Source organism: Malaclemys terrapin, chromosome 3 (genome assembly GCF_027887155.1).
Source record: "Malaclemys terrapin pileata isolate rMalTer1 chromosome 3, rMalTer1.hap1, whole genome shotgun sequence".
Lineage (NCBI taxonomy): Eukaryota > Metazoa > Chordata > Testudines > Emydidae > Malaclemys > Malaclemys terrapin.
In genome coordinates, this window is record NC_071507.1 from 93130829 (window position 1) to 93155950 (window position 25122).

The window sequence follows — 25122 nt, forward strand, 5'->3', positions numbered from 1 at the left end:
TTTCACCCAATCACTTTAGTAATGATTATCACTATTATGCTGATAAATGGTAGGCCAGATAGTGGGCCATCCTAGATGCCTGTACAGGGTAATACAGGCGCATAAAGATGGCCACTTACCTCCTTGCACCAGCTACATATATCACTGATCAACTAATAGCAGCATGGGGGAGAGGCAGTCTCTGTAAAGCCTCTCTAAAGAAAACCAGGAGACAAACTGGTCTGCTCTGGTGGCAGTGCAGCTATGGACTGTCCCATGCACAGGGGTTGTGGAAAAGCCACAGTTTAGCCCGGAATTAATAAAGCAAATTACTATTTAATACTGTAATCGCTTTCCTTAAGCATGACTGTTCTCTTTCATTTGTGAAATAAGTGGAGTTCATGCAACAGGATATTCACCATAACAAAGAAAAGGAAATTGACTGTAACGTGCTGAGTGCTATCAGTAGCACTGGCAAAAGTTAGAGAAATATTTAACTTATGATAAAAAGGGTGGTTGATTTGCTGAGTGATAGAAGAAACAGTCACACCAGGGATTCTTCCTGATTTGCTTCTGCTTGTACTGAACATGCTTTTTCCCCCTTCACAAAATAAATCACAATACTCTAGAATTTTAAAAAGTGGTCTATTGCTTGAAGCAAACTCAATGATGTAACATACAGCAGAAGCTGAATAAATTCACAGATTCATGCTATAAAGCCAGAAGGGAACAACAGATCACCAATATGACGTCCTGTATATCCAGGGCCATTAAATTTCACCAAGTAACTAACTGAATAACTTGTGTTTGGCTTAAGCATATCTTCCAGAAAGGCATCCAGTTCTGATATGAAGACATCAAGAGATACAGAATCCACCTCTTCCCTTGCTAGTTTGTTCCAGTGGTTAAATAACCCTCATTGTTAAAAAAAATTGTCTAATTTCTAATTTGAATTTGTCTGACTTCAGCTTCCAACCACTGGTTTCTTCTTATGCCTTTCTCCACTAGATTAAAGAGCTCTTGAGTAGCTGGTATTTTCTCCTTGTGAAGCTACTTAAATACACTAATCAAGTCACCTTGCAATCTTTTATCTGATAAACTAAACAGATTGAGCTCTAAGTCTGTAACTATAAGGCATTTTCTCCAGCCCTGGAATGAGGAGGTTACTTATCTATAATTGGAGGTTCTTCAAGATGTGTGGTCCCTATCTGTAGTCCACTAAGGGTTACGCATGCATGCCATGCGCCCGGGGTCAAAGAATTTGAAAGTCATGTCCATTTGTCCACACGTGCACCCTGGCTCACCTCATGCTTCTGTCCGAGGTGACAAAGGGTGGGGCAGACTAACCGCATCTCTAGTTCCTTCTCCACCATGAGAAGATCCATAGTAGAGGGGAAGGAGAGTGGGAAGTGGAATACAGATAGGGACCATATAACTCGAAGAACCTCAAGTTACAGATAAGTAACCACCTCTTCTTCTCTGAGTAATGGTCCCTGTTGTATTTCACTGAGAACGATTAACAAGCAGTACCTAAGTCAGAGGAGGGTGCGAGGATGAGGATAGAATGGTCGTGTGGAGAACTGCCACACCAAAGAAGGTGTCCACCACAGAGTCCTGTAGTAAGGCGTAGTGTGTTGCAAAGGTGTGCACTGAACTCCACATTGCCATTCTACATATGTCTAGGAATAGCACGTCTTGAAGGGAGGCTGTGGTCAAAGGCTGAGCTCTCGTGGAGTGAGCCCGCACCCTTGCAGGGGGGAGGTAGGCCTAATAGTAGGTAGCAGAGTTTAATGCAGCCCAAAATCCATTTAGAGATTCTTTGGGTGAAGATGCCCTGTCCTCTGAATCTTTCTATTACTGCAACAAACAGTCTGGGGGACTTCCTGATGGGTTTTGTTCTCTGTAAGTAGAAGGCTAAAGCTCGGACATCTAGGGAATGAAGTCAACATTCCCCTGCAGATGTGTGTGGCTTAGGTAAGAAAACAGGTAAGTGAAAGAATTGATTGATGTGAAACTGGGAGATCACCTTTGGGGAAAATTTGGGGTGCAGACATAGGGAAACTTCGTGGAAAATTGTGAAAGGCAGGTCCTCCATCATAGCTCCAAGTTTGCTGACTCTTCTCATGGAAGTGATAGCAACAAGAAAGGCAACATTCATGGAAAAGAGGAAAATAGAGCGCGATGCTAATGGTTCAAAGAGGGGTTTTGTTAGCGGGGTGAACTAGATTCAGGTCCCATTGGGGTGCGATCAATTGAACGGGTGGAAAGGTTCTGATGAGGCCCTTCCAAACCCTAGCAGTTCGTGGGTGTGTAAAAAGAGGAACTTTCCATGGGAGGGTGGAACACGCTAATCACCACCAGGTGGACTCTGAAAGAGTTGAGGGCAAGACTTGATGACTTCAAGGATAGAATGTAGTCCAGGATGAGGGGGATCCCCACTGATTTTGGTAAAATTCCCTTTTGTTGGTCCAAGGAAGCAAAACGTTTCTACTTGCCCTGGTAACATTGCCTAGTGGATTCCTTCCCTCCTGCTGCTGGAGAGGATGCCTTGCATGGCCAAGGAACAGGTACATTCTCAAGCAGATGTCCATCCAAATACTATGCTCTGAGGTGGAGTGCCTGTAGATTGGTATGTCTGATCTCATCGTTGTACTCTGTCAGCAGATCAGGGAAGTTGGAGACAGCAATTAATGGATGGGATGACATGCAAAGGAGATTGGGATTCAGAATTGTCTGGGTAGGGGGTGATCAGAATGACCGTCGTTCTGTCTCGTTGGATCTTGTGGAACACCTAAGGCAGGAGTGGTAGAGGAGGGAAGGCATAGTTGATTTGGTCTGACCAGGAGAGTAGGACAGTATCGTCCTGAGAGTGGAGGCTGAGACCTCTGCTGGAGCAATATGCAATTGCATTTATATGCAAGGCAAATAGGTCTCTGGTCAGGATCCCCCATTGGGTGAAGAGACTGTGTACTCCCAAATCGTGAAGTTCCCAGTGGTGGTTGATTGCAAAATGTCTGCTGAGCAAGTCTGCAAGCACATTCTGTGTCCCAGAAAGATAGGCTGCGGACAAAAGGATCTGGTGATTGATGCACCAATTCCAGAGATTGACTGCTTCTGCGCACAGAGTGGTCAATCTCCTTCCCCCTTGTTTGTTCATATAGAAAACACTGCCGGTGTTGTCTGACAAGATAAGAACATGATAGGAACAGATGAATAGGAGAAAGGATTGGCATGGCTTTGTTATAGCTCAGAGTTCCAGGTGTCATGTGATCAGCCATGTGTGCTCCTGTGCCTATATGGGATGGGTCAGTGATGATCAACTTGTCCAAGGAGGATGGGGGAAAGGGAACCCCCTCGCATACATGACATGGATCCGTCCACCACTGAAGGGATGACAGTACCTTGGTGGGGACTGTCAGCATGAAGTCCATGGAGTGATGTTTTGGCAAGTAAATTGACTGGAGCAATGTCTGGAGGCAGCAAAGGTAGAGTCATGTGAAAGTATGTACATGAAGCAATTTGCCTGAGGAGGGACAGGCAATCCTGGCCGGTACATAAGAATTGCTGACAATACAAGTTATGATGTATCCCGTTGCCTGTCTTTCAGTAGGTGGCCCCTATAAATGAGGTCTAGGATTGATTTCTTGACATTGATGCTGAGTTCGAGGGATTAAAGAAGGCTGAGCAAAATGGAGGCCAACACTTGGGCTTTGTGCCTGGACCATGTGGCTAGAAGCCAAATCATTGAGATATGGAAACATGAGAACCCTGTAACATCTGACATAGGCTACTGAAATTGAGAAAACGTAGATAAAGATTCTGGGAGTGGTGGCTATTCCGAAGGGAAGTACTATGTACTGGAAATGGTGGGTGCCCACTGTGAATCTCAGGAAATGTCTGTGGGCTGGATGAATATCAATGTGAAAATAAGCGACCTTCATATTGAGGGCCATAAACCACATGTCTTTCTCCAAGGATGGGATAATCATTGCCAACGTGACCATACAAAACTTGAGTTTGTGAATGAAGCGATAGAGATAACTGAGATCAAGGATTTGTCTCCACCCGCTTTTCTTCTTGGGTATCAGGAAGTAAGTCAAATAAAAGCCCATTCCTTGATATTCTGAGGGAATGAGTTCTCTCTCTCTCCCCCCGTTGTAGTAAGGAATCCACCTCTTGGGTGAGAATGCTGTCATGAAAATGGTCCTCATGGAGCAATAGGGAGGGGGCTTTGGAGAAGGTAGCATGATGAATTCAACGGTATAGCCATGGTGGATGATGTTTAGCACCCATTGGTCTGTTATTGCACTCCAAGCTTGGGGAAAAAAGTACTAAATGACCCCAAGGAGAGTAGAGGGGTCATGAGGTGGCAGGCATACTGGTTGATGGCTTTTGAGGTTGCCTCAGAAATACCTCTTGGCTGTAGGTTGTAGCTGTGAGGTGTAAACCTGTGAAGGGAGGCAGGATCTCTGAGTTTTCTGTCGCTTCCTTGGTGGCTCATAAGATCTCCGAAGGTAGAATTGGGTGGATCTGTGGCTTTGGGTGGATGGTGGGTGGTAGAATTTACACTTTGGGGCAGGAGTGTTGTTGCCCAGTGAGTGAAGGGTGGCTCTGGAGTCCTTCAGGGTATGTAGCGATTCATCTGTCTTTTGATTAAAAAGATAGGATTCATTAAAGGAGAGGTCTTCAATAGTGTTCTGCACTCCCTAGGGAAGCCACAGGAATGGAGCCAACATTCCCTATGCATAACTATGGCCGTTGCCGTGGCCCTGGAGGAAGTATCTGCTGTGTCCACTGCTGATTGAAGCGCTGTTCTGGCTACCAGCTTCCGTTCCTCCATCAGCGCCTGAAAATGAGCCTGGTCATGTGGTGTGAGGCTATCAGTAAATCTGTCAAATTAGCTATAATTCAGAAAAATTGTAGCTCCCAGCCCTTTTCAGCCTCCCAGCACCGGTGATCTCCAGTTCAGGAAGGTCCACATGCTAGCTCCTCCACTGGCTCCTAGTTATCAGCCCTGTCCGGTCTCCTGGCACTAGCTCTCTAGGACAGTCAGCTCCTCCATCAGCCTCCTAGCAAATCCCTCTCTCTTCCCAGAGAGACCTCCTCCAGTCTTCCAACTCTGGCAGCCTTAACTCACCAGCTCTGTCCCTCCCAAATTATCCCTGGATTTTTATAGCCCCCAGGTGCTGCCCTGCCTTCTTAATTGACCCACGGGGAGTACCTGTACTGGCACAAGGGTGCTGGACCAATTTTATTTACTGGGGCCAGCCACCCTGTGATGTTACCTGAGTAATTTACCACCTTCTAAAGCAGGGGCGGGCAAACTACAACCTGCTGGCCGTGTCCGGCCCATCAGACCTTTTAATCTGGCCCTCAAGCTCCCACCAGGGAGCGGGGCTTGCCCTGCTCTGGGGCTCCAGCCAGGGAGCAGAGTTGGGGGCTTGCCCTACTCCATGCATGCCATGGCTCAGCGCTGCTCCCAGAAGCAGCGGCATGGCGGGCATGCCCCCCCTCCAGCTCCTATACGTAGGGGCAGCCAGGGGGCTCCGCATGCTGCCCCCGCCTCAAGCACCAGAACTGCGGCCAATAGGAGCTGCGGGGGCAGCGCCTGCAGACCGGGCAGCGCGCAAAGCCACCTGGCAATGCCTCTGCTTAGGAGACAGAGGGGGGACATGCTGCTGCTTCTGGGAGTTTCTTGAGGTAAGCGTCACCCGGACCCTGCACCCCGACCTTCTCCTACACCCCAACCTCCTGCCCCAAGCCTGATCCCCCTCCTGCCTGCAGAACCCCCTTGGTCCCAGCCCAGAGCAACCTCCCCCACCTCAACCCCCCCATCCCCACCCTAGAGCCTGCACCTCCAGACAGAGCCCTCACCCCCCCCCCGCACCCCAACCTCCTGCACCCAGACCTCATTTCTGGCCCCACCCCAGAGTCCGCACCCCCAGCCGGAGCCCTCACCCCCTCCCACACCCCAACCCCCAATTTTGTTAGCATTCATGGCTCACCATACAATTTCCATACTCAGATGTGGCCTCAAGCAAAAAAGTTTGACCACTCCGGTTCTAAAAGCATTAATACATGTAAAGCACATAATTTCCAGTAATCTTAAATTTTAGTGTAAATCTTTTAAAAAGTTGTTTGTATTTTAACCAGAACAGCATACACCACATTTTGAAAAACAGGAATGAAGATTAAATAGAAAAGCCTTCAAGGGCAAGATAATCTTTGTTTACACTCATCCCGTACAGTCACGGAACTCATGAATTGATGGTTCTGCTGCTCTCAATTTAACCATACATGAGTCACTCTATGGATGAAAATAAACATTTTCAATGTGTAATTAACTCCTAGCAAACTGGGTAGCTCAGCAGCAGAGAAAACAACAGAACTGTCCATAGGGTAAAGATATTCGATATGATATTTGGGCCCGACTCTTGCAAATACTTATGCACATACTTAACTTTAAGCATGAGAGTAGTCCCATCAGAGTAAAAGGGAAAAAAGAATATGAACCAGGGTACAAGATTGCTGGGGGCTCGGTGAAACCTTGTTGAAACTGGTGAGCACGACAGCCACCCTTCCTCCAGGATAAATGTAAGAAGAAATTAAACTTCTTTTGGACCAAAATAGCTGAAACAATAAGAGCCATTACCCAAAGCACAGGCCACATGCAAGGCAGGTCAGAAACTGAGCCATGTGGGCAGAAGGGTTTGCTGGGTATGGTTTTGGCAGAGGGGGTGGGAGTGAGTTTGAGAGAGAGTGCATAACAAACACACACAAGAGGAGCAGACAAGGAAGGCAGTAGAAAACCAAAAGGCCAGCCAGAGAAGTACTTGTAGCATGACCCTGAGAGAAAGCTAAGAGAGAGTGCTTTTTGGACACAGTGCTGGCAGGAAAGAGAGATCTAGAATACTGAGGAAAGAAACTGCCTTCCTTTGATTCATACTGAGTTCAGGGAAACAGAATTGTGCGTACACTCTTTGTAAATAAACATGATTGTATCAAAGAAATACCTATCATCAATTTCTCATCATAACAGAAACATCCCACAAGACATTGTATATTGGCTAATCGCTTGGGTCAAAAAGGGGTAAGAATATTTTATGCAGCAAGCTTTCTAATTTTGGCCACGAAGGGCAGGGGAACTGTTGATTTTCCTAAAAAGCCAGCTTAAGGAGTGATGTTGCTGTTTGCTGCTTGGTACCTTGAGGTCCATGCCCCCCAGCATACCCAGAGCAAAGTCTTTTCAGGATATTTTAAAACTGATGGAACATAATGGCATACATGTCACAACAGAGTACTATGTCTCTGCTCTTCACTCCATGAACGGACAGTCTCAGGAAACCACGAGTCTGACTTTGAGATTCCTCCTATAGCACGAGTCCCTGCCAATGAAGATGTCAATCAATGGAAAAATGAAACAAAGTGTATTTTTTAGTCTTAAAGATTTATTGTCAGTATTAGTTACCTCTTGGTGAAAGTTAAAGAAAACATGAACAGCTTTTTCAAAAGAGAAGCATTTATCTACTTACATTTCAAGTTCTGCCTTTTCTCTTTGTTTTGGTCTAGTATTTTTCTTTCCTCTCCCCTCCCACCCCCCAGCAGCAGAGAGAAGAGAGGAGGGAAAAAATGACGTGTCCTGATTCCCATTAGCTCTGCCATGAAATGCAGGATGCCTTAATAAGTAATATTAATCATGGCTTTGAAAAGCAAACTCCAGGCTTGTACATCCAACTAAAGGAATGCTGTAGCCAGGGTGAACAATTTTAGTGCTTGAGGTCCTGATTCGGGAAAGCATCCCTGTTCAGAAAGAACTTAAGCATGTTTAACTTTAAATGTGCATCTAGATCCCATTTAAGTCATTGGGCCTTAGGAATATGCTTAAAATTAAGCATGTACTTAAGTGCTTTCCTGAATTGGGACTTAACACAGTTCAAATCCTTGCTCCTCTTCATGTCAGATCCTTTTCAAATTATAACCCTCCCCCAATTTCCTCTACCCCTTAACTCCTTTAAACAACCAAATTAAAAAGGCTATTCCAATTAGCATTAAACTACACTTATTCTTCCCTGTAGAATCATAACCACATGGCTGCATTAAAGCACATGGATTACAAGCATTTTCATCATTTCAGTATGGAACTGACAGGCTATTTCCCACAGAGATGATTTTGATGTGGTGGTAAATATAGATTCAGTGACAATTTAAAACAAAACAAAACAGTGTATTACCTTCTCGTCTTATTTCTTTAATTATATATGTAATTTACTCTTCATTGGCCTTTACAGCAAAAAGATACACATTATGGATCTGCTTAATAGCCTCTTAAAATGTATCTCTGAGCACAGCATGTTTGCACATCACAATGGGCATTTCAGGCACAAGTACAGATTTGCACAAAAATTATTTGTTTTCCAGCTACAGTACAAACACAAACTTCTGCACACAGATGCATACTCAGTCTCTGTAAGCATGTGTAAGGATTCATGATGAAATTATGATCCATTATTAAAATGCAAATTAACAATTTACAAGTTTAAATTATGAGAAAGTACAATCATAGGTTGCCACAGACTACAGAGCCAATGGCGTTAGGAAAGCTTTTATCATGGAAGAGGTTTGGAAAAAGTAAAAGGTCCACTTGATACTGAGTGGCCCAGAAATATTTTAAACTTCATTTACCATTCACTTACATCCATGGCAAGTTAAAGTAATCTTTTTAGGGTGGAATCCTGCCCCCAATGAAGTCAGTGAGGGTATCACCATTGATTTCAGTAGAGCCAGGATTTCACCCGTACATCAGAGATTTGCTGCATATGATTCTGGGGCCAAGTTGTGCCCTGCAGCATAGTGAGTTCTCAGGTGAGGGAACTGAAGGAAGAGATGGTGCCAGGGTGCCCCAATCCTCTTTTGCCCTGTACAACCAGAGTACAACTGCAATTCCTCTGCTTCCGACAAACAGGCTGGGAAAGGATAGGGAGGAGGCAGCAGTATCACCCTCTTCCACCTTTATGGACCAGGCAGCAGAAATGGCCAGCATGCAGGCCAGTATGCTGCCCCCAATGAAGGTGATGTCAATTCATCTATTAGGTTTTTTTCATTCTTTTTCCTTCCCCGTTTTTGATTATCAAGAAAAACTGTGTTTCTTAAGCCCCTTTGTTACAAGAGAGCTGTGTATCAGTATATATGTAATTAGTTAGTTAATGGATAAGGTACCAGAAGATGGCACTCATGAATAGGTAGCACAGTTCCTGGGTTTTGTAGGACCAATAAAACTCTTTGTTGATGTGCATTGCAAATGGCTTTTTCCATCAGCTCTTTACATAAGCTATTAAGACTCTCAACCTTTTTTTATTGTCCTATAACTCTTATCCTCTTTCTGATTGATCCTACAGGGAAGTCAACATGAGGTAAAAACTAACAGAACTTCTAAACTGCACAAACAGGTTATGTCTACATTTTCATTTCCTTTCCCCATAACCTCTCTTTCTTTCTTAAAACAAAAACAAGGAATTTACATGAAAAAAAAATTGAACTAATGCAATATTAAGTTTGAAAGACTAAGCACTCAGAAGCCAGGCAATTCCAAAATTTAACATTGCTCTGGCGATATTAACCTATCGCACTCCACGTACTGCAAACACCCTTTAAAACTCTACCTTTGCCACACGGCACCAATTTTAAGTACAAGGTGTCGTGATGACTGCAGACACCACGGTGTCCCAATAAAGGTAGAATTTTAATAGTATTTACCATATGAAGTGTTTTAGTGTGTGCTCTCACTCACACTCATTAACAGAAACCTTAATTGATTTCTCTATTATTATTCGATAAAATTTCCTGACTCTGGAGCAGTTGATTTCTCAAAGATAACATTACAATGTCTTTTTTTTCCATTATTTAATAATTAACAGACCATACCAGGTACATTACTTTCTCTTGTTTTCAAATTAGGAGTCCAGGTTTGACTCCTTGCCCAGGAGGCAGCTATGCTTTTCATAGCACTGATCTGTTCCTAAGCTTTACCTTCCCTAATCAATGCCTTGAAGAAATCTGAACACAAAGCTTATCTGGTGACAATCTATTTAGAGGTGACCGGTGCCACCAGACAGCTTGTGAAATCACCTCAGGAAGGCTCTTTTCGGTATGAAAATATGACAGAAAATTGCACATTACCATCCTGCCAACATTATTTCTTCCCTCTACAGCTCCCTCCCCTATACCATCTATCCCTAGGACACACTGAACCCTGAATCCAATATTTGTTTCTCCTAGATTGCAATTAATAAGAAACACAAACCCCAAGATAGCTATGAACATTATCCCAGTCCTGTATCCCAGTCCCTTACTGTAACCCTAGACCACATTCCCTCTCCCTTAGGATATTAAACTGACTAAAGCCTTGGATATTAAGTAGGTGGTTTCTGCAAACCAAACCAATCAGGTGATAATGTAACACTTAAAATTAAACTGAGGAAGAGAGGTGGGGGAGGAACAGTTGAAGCAAGTGAAATTGTTTGAGAAATTATTTTTGATCCATCTTGGTCTTTCAACTAAGAGCAGGAATTACATAGGTTTTGTATCCCCCCTCCCAAACTCTGTTCAGGGAACTGTATTCTATATTGAAGGTAGATAGATTTGCTAATCTTTTATGGTGACTGTGATACCATTGAAAATACGGTTTGAAAAATAAATGCTGACAATTACAGAGTTTATAAATACTATAGTGAACATGTTTTGGAAATTATGTTGCTGCTCAACATTGAAGTGGACTTTAAAATAACCCATTAAAGGCTACTTTATTTTCAGTACAATATTTTAATTTACAGAGGAAAACAAAATGTTAGTAAACGATGTTGTTAGGCTTCTTGTCAGATATTTTATATTTTCCACAGCCTTTGTGTATAGTGAGACAATGATGCTGCATTCCATTGTTAAGCAAGGGCACCATTCTGCAACCCAGGGTGGAGCAAAAGTTCCAAAATTCAAGGAGTGGTGGAGAGGTGTGGTACCTCTACAGGCATGCCCCTCCTCAGAAGCCTGTGGAATTCTTTCTAGTCTAACACCAGATGGTAGGGACTCCATACATTGTGGGGTTTTTGCCAGTGCAAAAGCAGGGAGAGACAGAGAACAGACATTTTACAAAGCATGTGCCTCTGGGGACCTGGGCAGAAAATACCATGGGAGAAATCAGTAGCAGTTAACTGAGGATTAACTGCCCATCTGCATCTCAGAAGTTATGAGGAGGGGATGGGGGGGGGGGAGAGAGAAAATGAGGAAATAAGTCAAACACAAGATAGCCCAAAGCCAAAACAGCTCCTAGGAGACATGCCTCCAGGATTCAGGCAGAGGAAGAGCTGGGGGGGGAAGCACAGAAATGCTGACTCTCCATATAGATAGCCCAAGAACCCTTAAACTGAAAAAAAACCTCTTCAAATGAAGATGAATTATCGCTACTCAAACTCAAACATTCACAGAGAAGCAGTAAAGGCAGTGATGCACAGGATTGCAGATCTCAGTCTTTTTTGCAAATCCCCAATTCTTGAAATAAATAATTTTTAGTTCTCTAGAATAAAAAAAATACTTAAGGACAAAATGTCAGAAAACATTAACAAAGACAGACCTCTTGTGCGAGATTAGGCTCCACCTTATGCTTCAGAATATTCATTCTATCCAAAATGATTCTAAAGAAGTTAGCTAAAGGTTTATGTAATCAATTTGGTTCACTGCTTAGAATGTCCTTTGCCCTGAGTTATCCATCATTGCCCTGTCTAATTCACCATAAAGGAATTCCTGAGGAACTGCCTTGTACTCAGGAAGGCTTGGAGGGAGGGCACTACACACCAATAAACAAATGATTTGACTTGGCATAGGCTACTTTGTTTAAAAAGATTTCTTCAGCTTTGAAAGCAATGAAATCAAATAAAAACACGAGTAACTATAATATTTTATTTAATTAACCACTGGAAAACAAGTTCTGAAACTAAAGAAACAATATGAAATAATCATTATTTACAGCAAATCCCATTATGTTACACATCTGTTGTATTCTTATACAATTTACATTCTATAAACATTTAATTGTATTTTACTGTAAAGATAGCTTCCCTCTTTTCTTCTTAACGATCCCTTTACTCTTTATGCTCATCCTTCTCCCTATTTTTCATTGTTATTATTCACTGTTCAAATAATATCATTAGCACTTACTGACAAACTGTTGGGTAGGGTTAAACAGCTGCCGCTTCAAAGGTGGCTGCATTTTAGCATTGAGTTAAATGATCCTATATACAAAACTCTTCTAAGAGGAGATGCAAGTGTAATTAATTAATGTCTATAGAGTGTTTTGAAGTCTTTTAGAAAAAAGGCATTACAGAAGTGCAAAGTACAGGCATTACCTTCTCAACAGTAATTAGTATTCAGCCAGTTTATTGTAAATGGTATCAAAACATTTCCCTTCTTCAATATTGCCAGTGCTCCAAGCAATGACTCTATGGAACAAGAGAGGCAGCTAATATAAGCCACAGAAATAGTTGCTCGCGTTTTAAAATGGTACCAGGAATCAAAGTAATATTTGTGGCACAGTATTATTAGAGGCTAAATCTAGTTCTCATTTTTCTATTTGGATAATTTGTGCTTCATCTTTCTTACAACTTTCCAGACATTCTGAGAACATAGGAGATAAATCAGGCATGCCATCTCTGCAAAGACTACAAAGAAAGGCACGTATTTAAAGTATTTCGAACATATCCCCAGTGATTCCTGTAAAAACTTGGCCTTATACCTCCCAACATATAATGAAGGACAACACAATGAGACTAGAGGAAAATAAGGCTGAACAAATTAAATAGGTAGTACATAACTTTTGCAGTTTAATAAAGTCCTTTTTAGAATAGAATATCTTCTGCTTTCTTACATCACCACACTAAAACACAGGCTGCCTGAACACAAATAGATTTGTCTAAACTTATGTCACTGAATTCTGAATTTGTCACTGCACCTAATGCCAAAAAAGTATGGTTATGTGAATCCCTTTTAAGAAATCTTTCCACAGCAGGTTGTTCCGGGCTTGTGCCAAGTACTTACTGTCACTGACACAACATTTTTATTTCATTCATTCAAGAAACTTCACACTCTATTGCCTAAAACAGGAAATAGCTTTTATTTAAAAAAAGAAAAAAGCATGCACTCATTTTCTACAAAACCTTTGTTATTAATATACTGAGATTCACCCCAGATTGTGTTTGTGGATTACAAACCTAGGAGGAAGCATCAGCTAGTTAATAATCATCCACATCTGCCTCAACATCATTTTTATGCAACAGCCCACATCCTCCCATTGTTTCATCAGCTACCTTCAATAAATGATTGTCATGACTATTCCTCTACAGTTGCAGGAAGAAACTGTCAGTGCAAAAAAGGCATGACCTGACTTATCTCCACTGCATTTGCATGACAAATAAACCAGACAGTTAAAACTACTTCATACAGTTCATGCAACATAGTCTGGTATTTATTAACAGGATTTTATAGCCTCCTCCCTACCTTTTCTTTAAACAAGGCAGCTCTAGATTAGTCCAGAAGTGGTTTGCCTCTATTGAGAGTTCATCCCAATGAAACATAGCCTCACGATCATGGTAGTGCAGAGAAAGAACACTTCACCCCCCTATGATGTTTGGGGATTGCCAACCAGTACCCAGGCAGCTGGCCAGGCCAAAAGTTAAGAGGTTTTAGCAGGTCAGATATCCAAACCTCAATTGTGAAGCTATTTAAAATTCAGAATTAAGTAGTTACATGACCACAGTAATGTGATACAGAAGCACATAAAGTAAAATGGTTACCATGTTAAATATATAGATTGAACTGCAGATTTGTTTTTAAAATTTTTGAGCATCTATATATTCTAGTGGGGTTTTTTTTCGGAGGGGTGGTGGAGGGTGGGTGGCAGTTACTGTCATACATTATATTTTTTAAATCACCATCACCTAAAGTACCTCTGATCTGTAGAGCTGATGTACACAAATGCAGCCATCATCTCACTTTTTCCTGGATATTTTTTTTTAAATGAACTTTTTAAACTTGAGAGGGCCAAAAAGAGAGGCAACACTAAGTCTTGGTCTACACTACAGAGTTAGGTTGGCATAAGGCAGCTTACATCGATCTAATTATTGCAGTATAGACACTGCAATGTTGCTTCAGCTGAAGTAAGTAGCCCACTACACCAACATAACAACTCCACCTCTTCAAGAGGCATAGCGCTTACGTCGATGTAATTAGGGTGACACTAATTGTCGACAGACCATTACTTACATTGGCTGTTAGCCTGGAGAGGGACTGACAGCTGGAGCCCCCTGCCTCTCTCCCCGTGCTAACAACCCAAGCTGTAGGCCGGGTTGAACCCGCCGCCCTGGTGCTGACAACCCCTCCTCCTGGAGAGAACGCTCACCGCCAACAGAAGGAGCATAATGTGGACATGAACCATTGCTTTAATTACTGCAGTGGCTGTATGTCGACTGAAGTCTACAGTCGAGACAAGCCCTAAGTGAGTACTTTTATGCACCATACACTTCAGGGGCCAGTGCTGGTGTAAGCAGGTACATCTTCAGGGCTAAATTTGACTCAATGCAAATCTTGGGTAAAATCTTTCAAACACTTGGCAACACTTTCTTCTCTGGAGACATGAGCATGGAAAGGAAAACACACACACATCTCATCCTTTGTTCATGCAAAGGGGGAAGTGCGGCTGTCTCCATGCAAAATCGTTCTCCCCTTGTATCCTGGCAAACCACCGGGAAGTTATGGATAGATGCCTGGGGAAGGGGAGGACCAAGATCAAAAGTTGAATGTCACAGGTGGGAATGGTGTGAAACACAGTCCCCCTCGAAAGCCCTGTGGGAAATCTGCTGATCTTGCTAGGGAGCTGAAGGGAGACCAGGGCAACCCTGAAGTCACCATGTAGGCAAGGGCCTTCAGTGGTTGGCCTTACGGCTTTATCAGATTCTTTGTGTTGAACCCCTGTTGTTCTGTGGGAGAGCAAACCTGCCATAAAATTATTTGGGGAACCCCAATGAGGTAAAATTTGACTGCATTCCAATACTAATCCCCTTCCGAAGACTTTCTCCTCAGGGCCAGATGACTGAGCCACTAGGTTCTTAAATCCAAGATGAGCCAAAGAGCAATAGTGCATATTGTAAAATTTTAAGAACATCATGCACAGCTGAAGGATTGAATAAGATGAATAGTGACATTCAGATTTTCCACCTCTATGTACAAGGTCCAAAGGAAACCCAACGCCATGTTCACGATCACTCTAAAAGCGCATTCACAATACAAAAACTTAAAGAAAAAAAAAAAACCCAAACACATACCATAGAAAAGCAGATTTTGTAAAAGTAAATCCATTCTATATTACGGGTGTTTCTTTTTCACATAAAACAAGCCTTGAAAAGCATCTCTTAACATCTGAGTCCATCAAGATGTTTTCCTTTGATTTCACTGAGTTGTAGCCTCAATTAAATTCTTAACGGTTTCACTGTTAATGATTTGGGATTTTATTTTTTTTAAATACCACCGCTGTCAGATGCTCTCATTCCGGTGTTAACAAGTGACAATTGATAAAAAATTGTGTTTGCACCACTCGGATAACAAAGGAAAGGTCATCCTCAAACACATACAAAGCATGTCCAAGGAGGAACCCTCCATCGGCTGAACACTTTCGGCTAAAATTACTTAATTGATCAATTTAAAATCTCATTAGGAATATGCAAAGGGTGCTGAAAGCAGCTGCCTAATCAGGCTTAAACCAACAGTATAATTCAGCAGACAATCAAAAGTATGTCTCGACACACTAAACAGCAGTAACAGGACAGATGAAAATAGGAGTGTGCAGAATATCATCTGAACATCCGACTGTGAGCAAGACTGATTCCACTCAAGCATCTCATGTTTATTTTTTTTTCGTAAAGCTTCAACTTGAGTTTATTTTCCCCCAGCACTGCTGTTTATCTAATCAAAACTGGAAAACAAACTCTTGACAGAGAAAGTAGGAGGGGAAAGCCCCACATTATTGTGGTGATGAACAAAAGAAACTAATTTGTGAATTGTAAGTAACTGAGGCAGGAAGATAGGGTGTATTTAGGACTAGGCTATGGCCTTTTAGCCACAGGTCTGAGTAGTCACTTTTCCTAAGGGAAAACTGAGGCACAATCCTACCCTGCACCAATCCCCCTTAGGTTCTGACTGGTGCGGGGATGTGGAGCAATAGCATGGCCCTTCCTATCCTGTAGCTCAGGGGCACCTGAAGGGAGCATTTCCTGCACTCCTCTGGCCACATATACAACTTATGTCCCTGGCCCTTCTGAAGCACTCAGGAGTAGACTCTAATAATATATGGAGATATCCCATCTCCTAGAACTGGAAGGGACCCCGAAAGGTCATCGAGTCCAGCCCCCTGCCTTCACTAGCAGGACCAAGTACTGATTTTGCCCCAGATCCATAAGTGGCCCCCTCAAGGATTGAACTCACAACCCTGGGTTTAGCAGGCCAATGCTCAAACCACTGAGCTATCCCTCCTCCCCCCCCCTCTTTGCTCCTTCTCCCTCTCCTAATGCAAGAGCTAGGAAGAAGAGGTTATGTACTTGTATATTAATTTGTGTTCTTCAAGCTGTTTTGTCCTATGGATGCTCCACCACAGGACGTGCGCATGCCTGTGCATTCTTGACCAGAGATTGTAAATAGCAGTATCCTCAGGTCCACACCCGCACAGAGCAGTGCCTCGTGCTTTCTGGAAAGGGCATATAAAGGAGGAATGGACCCGCCACCACTCCAGTTCCTTCTCAACTACAAAGCCTGGAAGACACTGCAGCAGAGGGGAAGGAGGTGGAACACCAATAGGGACAAAACATCTTGAAGAACTCAAGTTACTGTGCAGGTATCATGGATCCACAGGCTCAGTTTCTGGGAGGACTCCTTCAGTGTGTCAGACCTCATAGGTGTTCCGGTCTTCCTCCAGGGTAAGCCAGGCAGCTTCACCACTTCCTTAGACTGGATCTCTGGGCCTTCAGCACTACATGAGCTCCATTCAGTGAGTCCCACTGAGACAGACCCCGAGGAAGACTTGTAAAATCTTAGGGAGCAATGCACCTCTGCAAGCCTCTGCAGTGACACTCAGCCAGCGTTGTCAAACAATAGGGTTTATTAGTTGACTGGAAGAACACAGTACAGGAAGTCTTTTGGTTAGCATAGAAAAACAACAGTTAAGCATAGTCCATTCTGGGTAGCCAAAGCCCAGCCAAGCTGTAGTGAACCCCACTGTTGAAGCTCTGTCTCCCCATCCATCTGATCTCCTTCGTCAGACTGCCAGGTGTGCTCCGACTGCTTCCTGCAACCAACATTTAACTTCCACCTCACAACTAAAGCAATTCTTTGTTTCCTTTGTGTCGGAGGCCTAGAGGCTGGTAGGGGATCGAGGACTGCCCAACATGGGTCTAGCCTCTTTCCCGGGTTTACTAACCTTCTTGGTGTGCCCCGTGGATGGGGAGTGGTGCCAACTAGTCGATGGCACTGAAGGGTCACCGCACCCGACACCGTGGTGCCCGGTGCTGACTCTGAGTGGTGCGCCAGAGCCGGGGTCAGCACCGACTCCATCAGAATAGCCCGGAGCCTGATGTCCTTTCTCTCTTGGTCTGAGGCTTAAACGACTTGCAATGATCGCTGAGATGGGTTTCCCCCAAACAGCATAAACAGTCCGCGTGCGGATCACTCACTGACACAGATCGTCTACAAGTGTCGCATGACTTAAAACCCGGGACACGGGCATGCCCCAGCCTGGGCACTCTAGCTAAACTAAACTACAGGTACCATACACTGAATGAACAAGCAGTTTTGGGGATGAGCTACAGCAAAGCTGGAGCAGAGCAGTTCCAAAGCAACTTCACTCGCAGCAAGGAACTGAGGGTAGGGGGAAGCACACAATACCCCTTATACCGTGACATGGAGGTGCCACTCCAGGGGTCGCTAGGGCGCTCCCCTATGGGTACTGATAGGGGAAAAACTTCCAGCATTGGAGCACGTGGCAAGCACACACACCTATTGTGGGATACACCTGAGCAACCACTCGAAGAAGAAAATAAGCTTTTGAAGCATGGGGCTGATGGATTTTGCTGCTACATAATGTACTGTGTTGATAACATGCAGAAAATATTCTAGTCATAGCAATTATAGGATAGAATTGTGGGTGAGAATGCCAGTGAAAATGCATGAACCTCCTTAACCAGTTACTAGTATCCAAGTTACCAGAGAAAGAAAACACATTCATTGTATTCTCGTCAATTTACTTTGGCTAGCATTTGTTGTTAACACATTGTAAAGCTGCTGTTGTTTCTTAAAACAAACAACTTCCCACAATACCTTGCTATTGTCAAATTCCTGTTACAGAAAAAAAAAATTCACTATTTAAATCAAAGCTATTTTTTTCTAAAAAAATAAAATAAAAATATTACTACTCTAGCATTCTAAGGAAAAAAGCCATAGGAAAAGTAGAATTATTTTCTTCAAACATCATGCCTTAGTGCAACGTGTTTCTGTGCAGTAGAGCTATGCCAGACAAATCCTTTCCAGTATGAAACAGACCAGAACAATGACTCCCCAAGGGAAGGAAACGGCACTGTACAGGAATTCTAAGAGACATTTATATTGCAGGGCTTCCTGAGAGTCTTAAGCAGTTACTTGAACATCAGCTTCAAGTGTGGGGGGGAGGAAACATCTTTGACTCCCTCTGTTTGATGGAAAAAATTATGAAAATTTGTCCCCATTCTCCAGGTGCAAGGGGTGCAGAAACTTCTCTATACAGCTGCTCCATTGGCAGCCCACCTCTCTAGCTCCGCCAGGCAGATTAAGTTGTGCAGAGGGCCTTCCCTGGGTGCGGTCTATAAAGTTTCACTATGTGTAATGGTATCACAATTACCAGCTTTCCACCTTTCTCCTCTCAGGGTTGTGCATGATCTCCATGCATCAGAAGCAGAAAACAAGGAAGCATATTGCTTATCTTTTACTCGGACAATACATCAGTAGTCCTCTTTGGGGAAAAATCTTGCAGCCAAAATGGGCAAACTCCTTCTCTCACACTCTAAGTACACTGACATAGGCCACTATATGAAGTTTTTATCCCAATAACAAATTCACACATTTTCAGCTTCTCCTTTCCTTGGAAATAACCCTTTTCCCTTTGTTACAAGTTACGCCTCTTAACGGTAATTGAAAATGAAAAATTGCAGAAAAGGGCATCCTGTCTTCTCTGAAGTAACTCCCTTAGTTTCCTTTCTGAGAAGATAAGAAACATCTGCACCTACAGACACATGTTCTCGCTCTCTAAGGAATGGAGACATTTAAAATTCAAACAATTCCTATGGCTAGATGGGTTATTATCCATATTAAGAGAGTTTGGCCTAGGAAGGACTCTTGTAAACAATCCTGGCAGAGCAAGCTTTAGTTGTAAAGAGAGATAGTGACCAAGGGCAGGGAGGGAACCGATGAGCCATTTGACTATCAGACATACTAAGTCTTAGGGTATGTCTACACTATGAAATTAGGTCGAATTTATAGAAGCCGGTTTTATAGAAATGGGTTGTATACAGCTGATTGTGTGTGTCCCCACATAAAATGCTCTAAGTGCACGAAGTCGGCGGACCGCGTCCACAGTACCGAGGCTAGCGTCGACTTCCGGAGCGTTGCATTATGGGTAGCTATCTCACAGTTCCCGCAGTCTCCGCCGCCCATTGGAATTCTGGGTTGAGATCCCAATGCCTGAATGATGCAAAACAGTGTCGCGGGGGGTTCTGGGTACATGTCGTCAGGCACCTCCCCCTCCGTCAGAGCAACGGCAGACAATCGATTCGCGCCTTTTTACCTGGGTTACCTGTGCAGACAACATACCACACCAAGCATGGAGCCTGCTCAGCTCAGCTCACCGTCACCATATGTCCTCTGGGTGCCGGCAGACGTGGTACTGCATTGCTACACAGCAGCAGCTAATTACCTTTTGGCAGTAGACGGTGCAGTATGACTGGTAGCCTTCATCAGCGATCTGGGTGCTGGCAGACGTGGGACTGGCAGACGTGGGGCTGCATTGCACACAATAGCAGCCCCTTGCCTTTTGGTAGAAGATTGTATATTACGACTGGTATCCGTCGTCATCGTACTGCAGTGGCTGTCAATCATGGGCACTTGGGCAGACATGCTCAGTCCTATCGAACTGTCTTGACGATGATGGCTATCAGTCGTAGCATGCTATTTTCTGCCAAGTGCCCAGTATTTTCTGCCAAGCACCCAGAAGATGCCGAGGGCTATCAGTCATGCTGCACCGTCGTCTGCCAGCTTAAGATGTAAAAAATAGATTTGTTCTGTATTCATTTGCTTTCCCCTCCTTCCGTGAAATCAATGGCCTGCTAAACCCAGAGTTTTCAGTTCAATCTTTGGGGGGGGCCATTCTGTGTGACAGTTGTTTGTTTGTGTTTCTCCCTGATGCACAGCCACCTTTGTTGATTTTAATTCCCTGTACCTGTACGCCAGGTCATCACTCGCCCCTCCCTCCCTCCCTCCGTCCGTCAGATACTAGTTTCCCGCCTTTTTTCAGACCAGTCACCATAGCACTGGGATCATGGAGCCCACTCAGATCACCGTGGCAATTAAGAGCACTATGAACACCACGCGCATTGTCCTGGAGTATATGCAGAGCCAGGACATGCCAAAGCAAAACCAGGACCAGCCGAGGAGGCGATTGCAGCGCGGCGACGAGAGTGATGAGGAAATTGATATGGACATAGACCTCTCACAAAGTACAGGCCCAAGCAATGTGCAAATCATGGTGTTAATGGGGCAGGTTCATGCCGTGGAACGCCGATTCTGGGCCCAGGAAACAAGCACAGACTGGTGGGACCGCATCGTGCTGCAGGTGTGGGATGATTCCCAGGACTGCGAAACTTTCGCATGCGTAAGGGTACTTTCATGGAACTTTGTGACTTGCTTTCCCCTGCCCTGAAGTGCCAGAATACCAGGATGAGAGCAGCCCTCACAGTTGAGAAGCGAGTGGTGATAGCCCTGTGGAAGCTTGCAACGCCAGACAGCTACCGGTCAGTCGGGAATCAATTTAGAGTGGGCAAATCTACTGTGGGGGCTGCTGTGATCCATGTTGCCTGGGCAATCAAAGACCTGCTGATATCAAGGGTAGTGACTCTGGGAAACGTGCAGGCCATAGTGGATGGCTTTGCTGCAATGGGACTCCCAAACTGTGGTGGGACGATAGACGGAACCCATATCCCTATCTTGGCACCGGAGCACCAAGCCACCGAGTACGTAAGGGGTACTTGTCAATGCTGCTGCAAGCCCTGGTGGATCACAGGGGACGTTTCACCAACATCAACGTGGGATGACCGGGAAAAGTACATGATGCTCGCGTCTTCAGGCACTCTGGTCTGTTTCGAAAGCTGGAGGAAGGAACTTTCTTCCCGGACCAGAAAATAACCGTTGGGGATGTTGAAATGCCTATCGTTATCCTTGGGGACCCAGCCTACCCCTTAATGCTATGGCTCATGAAGCCGGACACAGGCAGCCTGGACAGTAGTCAGGACCTGTTCAACTACAGGCTGAGCAAGTGCCAAATGGTGGTGGAATGTGCATTTGGACGTTTAAAAGCGCGCTGGCGCAGCTTACTGACTCGCTCAGACCTCAGCGAAAAGAATATCCCCATTGTTATTGCTGCTTGCTGTGCGCTCCACAATATCTGTGAGAGTAAGGGGGAGATATTTATGGCGGGGTGGGAGGTTGAGGCACATCGCCTGGCCGCTGATTACGCGCAGCCAGACACCAGGGCGGTTAGAAGAGTACAGCAGGGGGCGGTGTGCATCAGAGAAGCTTTGAAAACGAGTTTTGTGACTGGCCAGGCTATGGTGTGAAACTTCTGTTTGTTTCTCCTTGATGAACCCTCCGCCCCACCCCCGCACCCGGTTCACTCTACTTCCCTGTAAACCAGCCACCCCACCCTCCCCTTCCCACTTCAAGCACCGCTTGCAGAGGCAATAAAGTCATTGTTACTTCACATTCATGCATTCTTTATTAATTCATCACACAACTAGGGGGATAATTGCCAAGGTAGCCCGGGATGGGTGGGGGAGGAGGGAAGGAAAAGGATACACTGCAGTTTAAAACTTTAACTCTTATTGAGGGTCAGCCTTCTGATGCTCGGGCAATCTGGGGTGGAGTGATTGGGTGGTCAGAGGCCCGCCCCACCGTGTTCTTGGGCGTCTGGGTGAGGAGGCTATGGAATTTGGGGTGGAGGGCTGTTGGTTACACAGGGGCTGTAGCGGCAGTCTCTGCTCCTGCTGCCTTTCCTGCAGCTCAACCATACGCTGGAGCATATCAGTTTGATGCTCCAGCAGCCGGAGCATCGACTCTCACCTTCTGTCTGCAAGCTGACGCCACCTATCATCTTCAGCCCGCCACTTGCTCTGCTCATCCCGCGATTCAGCCCACCACCTCTCCTCTCGTTCATACTGTGCTTTTCTGTAGTCTGACATTGACTGCCTCCACGCATTCTGCTGTGCTCTTTCAGCGTGGGAGGACATCTGGAGCTCCGTGAACATGTCATCCGAGTCTGCCGTTTTCTCCTTCTGATCTTCACTAGCCTCTGTGAAGGAGAAACATTTGCAGCTGGTGGAGGAGAAGGGAGAGGTGGTTAAAAAAGACACATTTTAGAGAACAATGGGTACACTCTTTCACGTTAAATTTTGCTGTTCACATTACACAGCACATGTGCTTTTGTTACAAGGTCACATTTTTCCTCTTATATTGAGGGCCTGCCGGTTTGGTGTGAGAGATCACTGATGCGGTGCCAGGCAACAGAATTCGGCTTGCAGGCAGCCATGGTAAGCCACAGTCTTTTGGCTTTTTTAACCTTCTTAACATGTGGGAATGGTTTCAAACAGTAGTGCCCTCATTTCCCATACCAAGCACCCATTCAGTTGGCCATTTAAAATAGGTTTGCAATGTAAAAGGAGGGGCTGCGGTTCCCGGGTTAACATGCAGCACAAACCCAACTAACCCCCCTTCCCCCCCACACCCAATTATCGGGGATGATCACTTCACCCCTCCCCCCACCGTGTGGCTAACAGCGGGGAACATTTCTGTTCAGCCGAGCAGGAACGGGCACCTCTGAATGTCCCCTTAATAAAATCACCCCTTTTCAACTAGGTGACGGTGAATGATATCACTCTCCTGAGGATAACAAAGAGCGATAAGGAATGGATGTTGTCTGCATGCCACCAAACACCGGGACCATACGCTGCCATGCTTTGTTATGCAAGGATTCCAGACTACGTGCTACTGGCCTGGCGTGGTAAAGTGTCCTACCATGGCGGACGGGATAAGGCAGCCCTCCCCAGAAACCTTTTGCAAAGGCTTTGGGAGTACATGAAGGAGAGCTTTCTGGAGATGTCCCTGGAGGATTTCCGCTCCATCCCCATACACGTTAACAGACTTTTCCAGTAGCTGTACTGGCCGCGATTGCCAGGGCAAATTAATCATTAAACACGCTTGCTTTTAAACCATGTGTAATATTTACAAAGGTACACTCACCAGAGGTCCCCTGTGTGCCCTCAGGGTCTGGGAGCACAACTTGGGTGAGTTCGGGGGTTACTGGCTCCAGGTCCAGGGTGATAAACATATCCTGGCTGTTGGGGAAACCGGTTTCTCCGCTTCCTTGCTGCTGTGAGCTATCTACATTATCTTCATCCTCCTCTTCCTCATTCCCCGAACCCTCTACCCTGTGTGTTTCTCCAGTGACGGAGTCATAGCACACGGTTGGGGTAGTGGTGGCTGCACCCAATAGCATGGCATGCAGCTCCGCGTAGAAGCGGCATGTTTGCGGCTCTGCCCCGGACCTTCCGTTTGCCTCTCTGGCTTTGTGGTAGGCTTGCCTTAGCTCCTTAATTTTCACGCGGCACTGCTGTGCGTCCCTGTTATGGCCTCTGTCCTTCATGGCCTTGGAGACCTTTTCTAATATTTTGCCATTTCTTTTACTGCTACGGAGTTCAGCTAGCACTGATTCATCTCCCCATATGGCAAGCAGATCCCATACCTCCCGTTCGGTCCATGCTGGAGCTCTTTTGCGATCCTGGGACTCTATCACGGTTACCTGTGCTGTTGAGCTCTGCGTGGTCACCTGTGCTCTCCACGCTGGGCAAACAGGAAATGAAATTCAAACGTTTGTGGGGCTTTTCCTGTCTACCTGGTCAGTGCATCTGAGTTGAGAGTGCTGTCCAGAGCAGTCACAATGAAGCACTGTGGGATAGCTCCCGGAGGCCAATAACGTCGAATTCCATCCACGCCACCCCAATTCCGACCCTCTAAGGCCGATTTTATCGCTAATCCCCACGTCGAAGGTGGTGTAAAGAAACCGGTTTAAAGGGCCCCTTAAGTTGAAAGAAAGGGCTTCGTCGTGTGAACGTGTCCAGTCTTCATTTGATTTAACGCTGCTAAAGTCGACCTAAACTCGTAGTGTAGACCAGGCCTTAGATCCGGGTAAATATTATGGTAGGCACCTTTACGATTTTTCATTAATTATGCTATCACATAATCTATAGCATGTACTGATTTTCTTGGGAGCACTTTCTAGCCTCCCTGCTGGATACTCTTCTCCATCACCTTCTCTTTCCATTCCTCCCCTAATCCCTCACTAACACCTGGCACCACACCCTGAAAAATATTCCTCATTTACTTTAAACCTCCTGAAAATACACTTCTCTCCTCCCTCCCTTTCTCGACCCTCCTGAGCAAAGGTGACCCTGGCAGCTTTTCCTCTCTCCCTTTTGAGCAAAATCTTCCTGCTGGTTTTCCCATTCCCTGCACCCTCCTCCCCTGCAGACAAGGGTACCCAAAATTCATTCACTTAAATTACGGACATCGGGTGACATGGACAAATCTTAAGCAGCTTGCACGTAACACTATAGTTTGGAAGTTAATTAGTCTAGTGCACTGGCTGTCATGGCTGAGCAGTCATTCCACAAAGAAAAGGTCATCTGCCATGTTACCATAGCTAGTAGAAATATGTACATCAGTATCAACATTCTTTGTAATATGTTTCTGGCTCTGCAT

At 44.9% G+C, this 25122-nt stretch overlaps 2 protein-coding genes across 4 annotated transcripts in view; both read right to left on the minus strand.

Annotated features, from left to right (window-relative positions):
• The window catches only part of TIAM2 (TIAM Rac1 associated GEF 2), a 323237-nt gene that overhangs the window by 136643 nt on the left and 161472 nt on the right, over positions 1-25122 (minus strand). The window lies entirely within an intron of this gene.
• LOC128833936 (uncharacterized) lies at positions 22099-23887 on the minus strand. The gene is made up of 2 exons (XM_054022236.1): positions 23605-23887; positions 22099-22680 (listed from the first exon to the last, which is right to left on the minus strand). Exons 1-2 carry the CDS (start codon positions 23858-23860, stop codon positions 22289-22291), a joined length of 648 nt encoding a protein of 215 aa, XP_053878211.1. The 5' UTR covers positions 23861-23887; the 3' UTR covers positions 22099-22288.

What these genes read in the sequence shown, in the direction of transcription:
- LOC128833936 (XM_054022236.1), bottom strand. Translation starts at nt 23,860, where the DNA reads ATGCTATTGGGTGCAGCCACCACTACCCCAACCGTGTGCTATGACTCC. An exon ending in GGGCACACAGGGGACCTCTG is followed by an intron (nt 22,681 to 23,604) that starts GTGAGTGTACCT and finishes CTCCTCCACCAG; the next exon opens with CTGCAAATGTTTCTCCTTCA.